Source organism: Mus caroli, chromosome 4, assembly GCF_900094665.2.
Source record: "Mus caroli chromosome 4, CAROLI_EIJ_v1.1, whole genome shotgun sequence".
NCBI classification, from domain to species: domain Eukaryota; kingdom Metazoa; phylum Chordata; class Mammalia; order Rodentia; family Muridae; genus Mus; species Mus caroli.
The window spans coordinates 128,268,430-128,279,951 of NC_034573.1; the positions used below are offsets into that span (position 1 = coordinate 128,268,430).

An 11,522-nucleotide genomic window follows, 5' to 3' on the forward strand; every position below is an offset into this window, starting at 1 on the left:
CATCAATAAATTCTTTTACTATATAGAGACTATCCATAAGTTCTGTGACTCTAGAGAACCCTGACTAATACACAGAGTAACACATGCAAGCTGTGCGTATTTGTCACGATATGGATAATCAGAGTAGAAATCTGGAAACAGTGTGGTGACGTGGCACATGCCTTTAGTCCCGGCACTTAGGATCAAGGGAAGCAGATCTCTGTGAGTTGGAAGCCAGTTTGGTCTATGCATCAGGTTCCAGGCCAGCCAGGGATGCACAGAGAGAGCCTGATGTTAAATAAAAGATCTGGAACCTACATCTCCATCAATAGGAGAGAGTGAAGAGGTTGCGGTCTATCCATGTAATGGAGTATTACACAACACCGAAAAGAAGGATCTCCTCATACCACTGTGGGAAGATACTTGAGAAAAAAAAATCACCTTAAATGTATGACAGATCTCAATGTCAGCCACAGACAACTGTTCATCAGGAACAGACTGTGATTTCACTGTATATAAAACTGAATTCAAAAGGCATTAAGAGGGCCAGTGAGATGTCCCAGTTAGTAAAGGGGCTTGGCGCCAACCCTGACATTGCGAGTTTGGTTCCTTGGACCCACATGGTGGAAAGAGAGAACTGACTCCCAGGGATTGTCCTTGAACCTCCGCTTGCACGCCTACTTGCTCACCCAGTCATATACACAGAGGAAACAAACGAGATAAAAATGTATTTTAAAAAAACATTAAGATGGTATGCTGGAGGATAATTTGCATAAGCAGCTATTAAAATATGCGAGTGTTCTGTGTATACGTGCATACGCATGGTATTTCTAGAAAGATGTCCTCAGAATTAGGTGGGCGTTGGTGTAGCGGAGGGAGACTTCATTTGTACTTTATACCCAACTGAACTTTTTGAAGGATTTAATTCCAAATGCCAAGTATGTATTACTTTTGTGATGGACCATTAAGCTAAAATGAATTTCCTGTTTCTTAGACCGCACACATGTCCTGGTAGGGAATGATGTAACCGCTTACCAGGTGGAATGAAATTTGGGGATATCAGTAAACCTTGGGGGCCTTTTTATGCTATTAGGTATGTATTAGTATGTATTGGGGGTATGCCTCTTCATAAAAGGGATAGTATCTTCCTGTCTCTAGGTCAAGGACTCAGGGCATGGAAGAAGGGAGACTGGCCACTTTTAAAGGTGCCTTTGAGGGGGCAGGTGCCCAGCTCCAACTCCCTGACCCCTCCACCCACAAGAGACTGAGATATTCTCTACTGACATCACCATCACCCACACGGGGTCAGAGAGAAATAGACTCTGCTACAGTTTCCATGGCAACAGAGGCATCTACACACTAGCCTTTCACCCAACCATTCTCTGGGGAATCTACACACACACACACACACACACACACACACACACACACACACACACACACACAGAGAGAGAGAGAGAGAGAGAGAGAGAGAACTGATGGGGGCAGGAGAGGAGGAAGAGCTAAGGAGGGAGCTTGAAAGAAAAGCAGCTAGCCTGCCTGTGGCACTCAGCGGGCTCAGCTGCCATTGAGGAGCCTTTGCTACAGCCAGACATTGGGCCGGGACTGCATCCCACACCCACTGATGCCTCCTCCCACCTGAAGTCAGTTATCTGCTGGTGGATGGTGGCTCACCCATCTACATACAATTCTCCTCATTTTGTAGATGAGGCAGTTGAGGTTTAAAGAGGTTCTGAAATGAGGAAGAGTAGACTTGATGCCAAGGCTAACATGTCTTAAGTACACCAGGGGTCCCTGGAAAAGCCCAGTGGAGAGCCCCCAGGGGCCAGGTGGTATGTGGGCTCATTTATACGTGGAGAATGGGAGGCATAACGAGGTGGTGGGAAGTGGGCAGGCACACTGGAGAACATGGAAAAGCTGTTTTGACCCACATACTCAGGACAAATCTACATGGTTTCTGTCATTTAGCACAGTGATGTGGTTTAACATAGTGGTCTCAACTGGGTGGTGTTTATTTCCCGACCCTGGAGACATTCTATCATGCCTGAGACCAACCCCCATGGCAGTGCCTTGATAGCATCAATCCTGAGGTTATGGAGGGCTGACCTAACAGGACACTGCTGACCTTTCCTATGGTGGCTCTGACTCCTGTTTCCTTGGCCTTGAGTGACTGTCCAGCCATGGAAGGAGCATCCGTGTGGTGGAGAAAAAGTAAGGTCCCAGAGGGTAAGGGCTTCTGGGTCAAATCCACAGGCTAGCTGTGTGATTCTGGGTAAGTTCTTTGACCTTCAGTTGGTATATCTGTAACAAGTGAGGGTGGCTGGTCTCCAATCATCCTCCTCTCCCAGGGACCACGAAGCCTAATGACAAGGGACTATACAGGTACCCTGTCCCAAGGGGGAAGTGCTGTGTGCAGGGACCGGGCAAGCTCGGTGCCCAGCGAGCATCATGACTGGGAAAGCATCATTAGGAGTTGGCAGAAGAAGGTGCAGCTAAGGATAGAGGGGTGTGTTACTAAGCCAGCGATGATGCAGCCTGAGGGGTCATCAATAAACATGCTTCAAATGAAAACTAACACCACCCGGAGGCTTGACATCAGACGAAGCTGTACGCTGCGTTCTACCTGATTCTCAGTGCTCTCATGTGACAAACACCTGCCCTTGTCATTGTGTGTGGTCATAGTCAAGCGGAGCTCCTCCCAGCTCCCCTGACCCTACCCTTCCTAGGTACCTGCAGATCAGTCTGCCACTGCTGGCTCTCCCAGCCACTCTCACTGGCAAGGTCTTGCACCTTGGCTTTTCGCAGTGGGTATCTCCTGGCAGTCCCAGTGGGGTCGCTGGCTGTGGTAGCCCTTGGGCAAGTCTTGTGGCTGGAGATCTGGTTAGTGCTGTATGCTCTCCGCCGCTGGGAGACATCCAGACCTGGGCAAGGGTAGTGAGGAGGGAGTTGTTAGGGTCGAGGGTAGTGGGGAATGAAAGGGACTTAAATGCCCTCTTCCTGCTTTGAGGTGTCTTTTTTTCTCTCTCCTTTATTTTTTTAAAACTAGATATTTTCTTCATTTACATGCTATCCTGAAAGTCCCCTATACCCTCCCCCTACACTGCTCCACAACCCACCCACTCCTGCTTCCTGGCCCTGGCATTCCCCTGTACTGGGGCATATGTTCTTCGCAAAACCAAGGGCCTCTCCTCCCATTGATGGCCAGCTAGGCCATCCTCTGCTACATATGCAACTAGATACACAGTTCTGGGGGGGGGGTACTGGTTAGTTCATATTGTTGTTCCTCCTATAGGGTTGCAGACCCTTTTAGCTCCTTGGGTACTTTCTCTAGCTTCTTCATTAGGGGCCCTGTGTTCCATCCAATAGATGACTGTGAGCATCCACTTCTGTATTTGCCAGGCTGCTTTGAGATGTCTTACATTCCTGTTTTCTTAAAGAAATGTGTGCAGATGCCTCCCTTAGCATCCAAAGCCTTGCCAGGTCTGGCCATAGTTTATCTTCTCAGGAACTGTTCTTCCTATCCTCACCAGTGTGTGTGTCTGTGTGTGTGTGTCTCTGTGTGTGTGTGTGTGTGTGTAGATAGGACCTAAAGTTGACATCAGGGATCTTCCTCAATTGTTTTCCACTCAACTACTTTTAAATGGGTTCTGGGGATTGGAACTCTGATCAGTCCTCTTGCCTGTGTGGTGAGCAATTGATTTGTGGTGAGCAATTGATTCATGGAGCCACTCCCTAAGGCCCAATTGTTGTTGTTGTTGTTGTTATTTCATGTTGAATCTATTCAACATGACAGAATGCTTCATGGATTCGCCTGTCACCTCTATGCAGGGGCTGTGCTAATCTCTTTCGAATCATTCCAACTTTATATGTGTGCTGCTGAATCGAGGCAGGATCTCTCACTGACGGAAGCTCACTCATAAGCTAGATCAGCTTGACGGGCAAGCACTTGGCATCTCCCTGTCTCTGTCTCTCAGCACTGGGCGGTGTGTGTGTGTGTGTGTGTGTGTGTGTGTGTGTGTGTGCTAAGGAGCCAAACTCAGATTCTCGTGCTTTCTCAACAAGCACTTTACCCACTGACCAGCCCCTCCCACCCCCTTTTAGAGTCACAGTGTGATCGGAGGACACTGGAATTAGGTAAGTAGCAGATAACCAGTGCCTTCTATGTGCCACACCTTCACGACTTTGCCTGAGTGCTTCTGTTACCAGGAACACCTTCTCCCTTCCCACAACCTCAGACCATCCTCAGTTGCCTATGGATCTTGAGCAGATATATTTTTTTCGACTGAAGGGGTCCCTGCTGTGGTCTCTGTTGCTCTGCTCTATCAGAGTTAAGACCAGTTGTGCCTCTGTGACTAAAGCAAGCTTTTTTTTTGGGGGGGGGGAGGAGCTGTCCTAACTCCCCCCGCCACACACACACATACTATGATCCTTGTCAAACAGCCAGTACATGTTCTCTGAGAATAGCACCGCACTCCACAAAAGGCAGCTAGGTCTAGGCTGATCAAGTCATTAGCATCCAGGATCTTAGTCAGTTGCTGAGATCCCAGTCTCTGTCTCCTTGTCTGTACAGTGGGCACCATCACATCCACACCCACAGCTGTTAACTGGTCCCAGAGATTGTTTTCATCAAGTGCTTAGTGCACAGTCAGTGCGCAGTATAAAGCAGCAATCATTATGGCCTCCGTGGCAAAGGGGACAGAACAGGAAGCAGAGGACCAACCGTGATGGGTGGGGGAGTCTCCATTGCATGGATGGGCATCTTTGGTCTGCCCCTGGTTGACTTTCTTGGCACAGTTTCCACTGCCTGGACTGAGTCCCTCGTCCTGTGAGGGGTAGAAGACAGAGCTGCTGGACTCCTGAGTTTGCAGCATGCCATACTTTCGCCTTTTGTCCTGGCAAGGGGAGAAGGAAGAGAGAGAAGTTAGACTCAGCAAGGACTTCTATGGACAGCAAAGGGCGTGCAGTGAGGCTGGGGTATGAGGCCACCTCTGGGAGTCCATCAGAGTAAAGACAGAGTGCCTCCTTGTTTATTTAGAGAATTGAGGCTGACTTCTGAGCAAGAGATGGTGAACATGGAGCTGGACATTGTGGTTCACATCTGTGATCCCAGAACTATGCAACTGTGGTACAAGGCTAGCCTGGGCTACACAGCAAGTTCTGGGACAGCCTGGGCTACAAAGTACAGTTCTGTCTCAACAACACAACTCGAAAGCAAAAGTGGGGGGGGGGAGAGGGGGAGAGGGAGAGAGAATCCCTTCTTATATATTACAGTGCTATTTAAAAACACTGACTTCATTCACTGCAAATTTCTAGAAATGTATCTCTAAATGACATTCTTGTCTCCTAATAGATAACCTATGTGTCCTTTGATTCTATTCTTCATCACACACACACACACACACACACACACACACACACACACGGCACACCTTTGGAGGGCATGATTTATTTTATAAAGAAATCAGATCATGCACACTTGTTAGCATCTTGAATTTTGTACTTAAAACATTCTGCCCGCTGACCTCTTCCACATCTGGCTTTCTAACATTCCACTTTTGTGCCATGGCTTTTTGTCTTTATTGCCATAAAATCTGTGGTCGTAAATCCATTACACTGCTATTACATCTCCGGGGCAGCATCCCAGGAGGGACATTTCTGGATCGAAAGATCTGAGTATTTCTAATTTCACAAGATATTTCTAGATGGCCTCCCAGGCAGGTGATGGCAAGTCCCTCTGCCACTAACGGCACAGGAAGGTGCTGCTTACCCAACACCTGCCAGTAGCAGGAGAAAACATGGCCAGTCTCACGGGTGAAGAAAATGGAACTTTGAAGAAAATGGTGCATGCATGTGTGCACATGTTTGTATGTCTGTTCACATACACGAGGATGCACACGTGTCGGGGTGAGTGTGTGGAAGCGGGGGCCGACCTTGGGGCCATCCTCAGCAACACTCGACACTGTCTGTCCCTTTGAGACAAGGTCTCTCAGTGTCCTAGTCTGTCAGTAGGCTCAAGTGCCTGATCAGCAAGCCTCAGTGTCAGATCCTTCACCTCCCCAGTGCTGGGATTAAAAGTAGGTGCCACCATGCTTCCTCAATATGTGGGTTCTGGGGCAGAAAGTTTCCACATACTTGTGAGGCAGGCACTTCTCCTGCCTGAACTATTTCACCAGCCCGAGAGAACGAACTGATGACCTCCTTGGGTCCTTCCTATGGGAATGTGTGTTTTCCGGGGAATCCAAGTACATTTAAAAATTAAATAAAACATGAACATTAAAAAGGTGGCCAGTATTTTGTTCAGAAATTTCTCTGCATAGTTGAATAGCCCACTTTCCACAAAACATTTGTATTAACAGTTAAAAATCCTGGACACCTGGTATAGCATTCCAATTATTCTTAGAAACCTGTTCAATGCATGGGCCTGGCCTGTGTTCCAGTACAGAAATGTTTCAGTGTGATGAAGGGAAGCTGTCCGGTCCAGTCAAGAAACCCCAGGCCGCTGGATATACTCCCCTGTGCTCCTTTTGACTTAACTAGGAGTTCAGTCATGGTTGCTCTCATTCATGGCTTCCCTTTTTCATTTCATTTTAATTTTTTAATGCCTGTTTGTTATTACAAGCAAGAGGGTATGTATGTTCCTGTGTGTGGGGGTGCACATAGCAGGTGACGCATGCACATGTGCACACATGCATGAGAAGGCTCAGAAGACAAGTGCATGCCATTGTACCTGGCATTTCTACCCTGGGATAGAACTCAGGTCCTCATGCTAGCTTCATAAGCACTCTACTAACTGGGCCACGCCCCTGACTCCTAGGCCACGCCCCCGGCTCCTGGGCCACGCCCCCAGCTCCTGTCTTTTGATGTACTAAATTCATTTTAACTTAGTCACTTTAGGCATTGAGTTTGTAACTCCTTAAAAACCGGACCATAAAGAGTGAGCGCTTCCTAAAGAGGGACTGAAAGGATGTGCTGAGGGTGTAAGTGGGGTGAGGAGACAGCTCTCCAGACAATTCTCATGTATCCAGGGTACTCACAGATCTGGAATTGGAAATGTACAAGGAGGCATCACACACAATGCCATATCCCATCAGCCGTTCCCCAGGGAAAAGGGAGCTGGTGCTGACGGGAGAGATCAGGGCCTCCGTGGTCTCGGGAAAGACCCACTCCACAGTCACGTCGCTCAGCACTGGCGCCATGGCCTTTTTCAAGGATTTGACCATCTGTTGGAGAGGGTCAAACAGAACACAGAGTAGATAGATATGTGAGGAAAATGTGGACAGATGAGGAGATAAAGGATAAGCTTGAGAGGAGGAAGGCACAGCAGGCTTGGGGTAGCTGATCCAGCAGTAGATACCCCTCCTTAGACTCTTGGACTGGATCTTCTCCATTGTCTCTGAGCTTTTATAAAGGAGAAAAGCATTTTATAAAGGCTCAATGGCCCAGCACAGAGCTCAGATCCAGGGTGAGTGACACTTCAATCACCTTCTGGCCTATATGAGCTGCTGCTTCTGCAGTACTGGGGGACACTGGAGGCCCTTCTATGTACCTTCGGTTGCAGCCGTTCCCCCTCCATCAGGAACTCTGCGCTGCCCTTGGATACAGACGCCAGCCCTTTGACCAGTCGGTAGCAGACCGTGGATCCAATTCCAAAGCTATAGCACCTGAGGGACAGGGACAGAGGTGACTCTGTATTATTGTCCCCAGTGGGATAAGAGACAGAGCATGGTCCAGCAGAGGCAGCTTGAAGATGGCCCTGCTTTCAGGCAAAAGGCTAGGGAGGAGGAACTATCATGGGGACAGGGACACACACACACACACACACACACACACACACAAGTACACACACTACAATCAACTCCCAGGGAGCACTATCAGCAGGTTTCCCAAAGCTGCATTTGGACACGCATGCAGAGCTGTGGACAGCTCCTCCTCATCCTGTGAGAGGTAAAAAATACAAACTTGGGGAGCATCCTGGAAACAGGGCATTCTGGGAACTGTAGGTGTTATCCTCTCCCTCTGGGACAGTGCACAGTTTGTTCTGGTTGGGATTCCCTTAACCTCAGGTAGCCTAGGAGAACTGGACCCGAGACAGACCTGCAGGCTGGGCTGACCTGGTAGAAGAGGCGTGATTCCGTACCAGCTCCAGAACCTTCCCCGTGTTGTTCACGGACCCATCCGTGATCAGGAAGAGGAGCCGTGGGTGACCCCGGCGCAGTGGCTGCCGCAGGACCCACTTGAGGGGGGAGAGCATGTTGGTGCCTCCCATGTCAGCCTGCATTCTCTGGATGCAGTCACATGCCATGGTCAAGTTCTCCTGTAGGAAAGAACCACAGTAGGGCAGACAGGTCCTAGGTGGGCATGGTGTCTCTAAGTGCCTCCACTCCACCCCACCCCAAGGTGAACTCTGATCTCTGGCTTGTAGTTCAGCCACACCCCTGTCCACCCAAGGGGAGAAGATTCAGTCACTTGCTGTAACTTATCCCCTACCAATGTCTAAAATGTCACCATTTGCAGAATAATGATAATAATATCCTTTCTGGATTCTTCTTCAGAAACATAAGCACCTCCAAAAAAGGTGGGATTTTGAGCTCTTAACTCCCCAGCACAAATAAGCAGGCGACAGGGAGGGGAAAACACAGTTCTGGGCACCCTCAGACATGAACAGTGAGTCTGACTGTGGAACGGACGCCCGTGGCACTTTGAGAAGCAGCTTGCTTTCCCAGCTTGTGCTGTAGACCCTCTCCCTCCTAGGCTGGCCTGTGGTGCCTGGCTCCCCGAGGATTCCTGGCACCAGGTAGATGACATTGCAGTAGGAATTGATTTCCTCTGGACACAATCTCCTGTCCCTGGCTCAGGAGGACTTTCTTTCTATATCAGTGCTTGGAGGGGACTTGGAAGGGATGGTCAGTCCTGAGGGTGGGGGCGTGGCTTAGTGTGGTGGAGTAACTCACCTAGCAGAAAGGAGAGCCCTAGGCTCCATTCCCACACAAACCGGGTGTGGTGGAGTACACCTGCCATCCACTCTGGAGGAGGAGGCTAAAGGATTAGTACTTCAAGCTCATTAGTACTTCACTCAAGAGAGTGTGAGTCAGTCTAGGCTACACAAGACCATATCTTAAAAAAAAAATAGCAATCAATGATAACATTGATAGCAGTTGATAATAATCAATGTTGTCAACATCCAGTCTTATGATGAATAAGTCGCTTTGAATGCATGCCCAGGAGACAGGCAAAGATGCATGGGAAATCTATAAGCAAAAAATGACCAATTAGAAAAACATGGGGAAGGGGCTGGAGAGATGGCTCAGAAGTTAAGAGCACTAACTGCTCTTCCGAAGGTCCTGAGTTCAGTTCTCAGCAACCACATGGTGGCTCACAACCATCTGTAATGGGATCTGATGCCCTCTTCTGGTGTGTCTGAAGACAGCTACAGTGTACTTACATATAATAATAAATAAATCTTTAAAAAGAAAGACATGGGGACCATGGAAAGGCCAGTCTCCAGGCTTCTTAAATAAATCCCACTCTGTCGTGGGCGAGGCAGTCATTAAAATGATGTCACAGATGGACATTTTCCATCATGAAAACATCTTCAAGAAAGACTAGCAAAGTAAGTCACGTACAGTATGGAAGACCTAATCTCAACCTGAAATGTGTGTAAATGCACAGAAGATGAGCAGAAAAAGATTTAAGGTTTTTTTTCCTTTTGATTATCTAGATCTAAAAATTAACAATCAACGGTCAACAATCTTATTCTTACTTGTTTGAGACAGGGCGTCATATAGCCCAGGCTGGCCTTGAACTCCTGCTTCTCCTGCTTGCACCTTCCCAGTGCGGGGATTGCAGACATGTGCTGCCACCCCTGGCTTAATGTGGATTTCTCTTTTGTTTTAAAAACCCATCCAATTGCTTTTAGTAGTAAGTAGCCAATTATGTCCCTCCTTCCCTCCCACTCTCCTGCCCTCTCTTCTGTTTCTCCTTTCCTCTCTTCTCAGCTCTGGGTAGAATGGCCCAGGTTGGTTGCTTTTGTTCTTAATAGCAGCTAAGCCTTAGCCTTGTAAGTACCCCACAGTCATTCGCAGCCACTTGGTCACTTAAGTGTTCTGTCTGTCACCATCCACTTCTGTAACTTGGCCTTGCATGAACCCACAGTCTTCAAGAGATAGAGGCTGTGGTGTGGGTGGCAGGTCATGGGCATGTGTCCTCTATCCTCCGTCCCTGCTCTCCATCCCCCACGTCCTTACAGACTCTACTGTAAGGGGCAGAGGATTTCCGAGGGCCTCAGTAACCTCAGTCTTGCTTTAGTTTGCTGCCCCAGCTGTGATTCCGGTTCTCCCTGGGTAGGCGGCATCTGAGGATCCCCAGGATAACCTCAGATGCTGTGCCTGCCTCCTTCCTCTGTCCGACACTGCCCGTCACCCACCCAGGCCCAGACTTACCTCATTGTAGATCCGACTGGAAGCAAAGACTGCCTTAAATGTGGATCCAAAACCAATGATGTTGAAGAAGCACGCTGGCATGAGGCTCTTGAGGGCCACCAGCATGGCCTCCTGCCAGGCAAGAGAGGGATGGATTCTCAGGACTCAGACAGGGGCTCTGTCACTCTGTCACCACGCACCAGTGCCAGCATGGAGCCACCTATCTGCCACCCTATGTGCCCCTAGCATTCCTTCCTCATGTATCATAAAGTCTGCCATCCCAGAGGCTGACCCATCAAAGCGATGAGCACAGGCCTCTTTATTCAGCTACTCTGCAATGGCCTCAGAGTTCCGTCACCTCTTGCACTTCTTTCAGAGGTGAGGAGCACAGAGTCTGCCCATTCCTCTCTGCCAAAGCAAACTTGACATTGAAGGGAGATCACATGGTTGACCCAGTGGTATCTGGCTCTCACCCAAGGCCCCTGCATTAGCATCACCCTGCCTTTAACCAGTGATGGATCCCATGGAGATCTTTTTGGCTCATTTTTATTTGATGCAAATGATGTACTTCAAGTGTGTTGCCTTCCTAATTGCCCCCCAGCAAGCAGGTCCATTGGTATGCCCATTCTACAGATGGGAAGATGGACACACAGAGTAGGCAAATGATTGGTGGAAGAGCATCCAGTTAGTAAACGTGGTATCCAGGGTTCAATCATGCCTCTTGGCCTCCTGAGTCTGTGAGATCTTTGTCATCTGTAGCTATGCACTATCAGAAGAACTTGATACAAGTGCTAAGAGACAGTTGTGGGGCTGGAAAGGGTGTTTTATCTGCATGCGAGGGCCAGAGTTCAAATCCAAACAACAATCCGAGCATGGCTGTGGGTACCTGCCACCCTAGCATTGGTGGGTGGAGAGAGGTGGATCATGAGAAATGGCTGGCTGGAGAGCCTAGCTGAAAAGGTGAGCTTCCAGTTCAGGGAGAGATGCTGTATTAAAGGCGTCAGTCGAGAATGGATAGAGGGAGGCACCCAGGATCCTGCTCTGGTGTCTCCATGCATGAGAATAGGTGCATGAGCTTGCATTTCACATAAATGCAATACACACACACATACACACACACACACA

At 48.7% G+C, this 11,522-nt stretch overlaps 1 protein-coding gene across 2 annotated transcripts in view; it reads right to left on the reverse strand.

The window, feature by feature from the left end:
• Vwa5b1 (von Willebrand factor A domain containing 5B1) overlaps window positions 1-11,522 on the reverse strand; it is a 56,205-nt gene that overhangs the window by 15,788 nt on the left and 28,895 nt on the right. For both annotated transcript variants that reach the window (XM_021161535.2, XM_029475849.1), the window contains exons 9-14: window positions 10,419-10,529; window positions 8,091-8,293; window positions 7,526-7,640; window positions 7,014-7,199; window positions 4,700-4,871; window positions 2,710-2,900 (exon numbers count right to left, since the gene is read on the reverse strand). In XM_021161535.2, coding sequence (XP_021017194.1) covers window positions 2,710-2,900; window positions 4,700-4,871; window positions 7,014-7,199; window positions 7,526-7,640; window positions 8,091-8,293; window positions 10,419-10,529 — 978 coding nt within the window. The remainder of the gene's footprint in view (window positions 1-2,709; window positions 2,901-4,699; window positions 4,872-7,013; window positions 7,200-7,525; window positions 7,641-8,090; window positions 8,294-10,418; window positions 10,530-11,522) is intronic.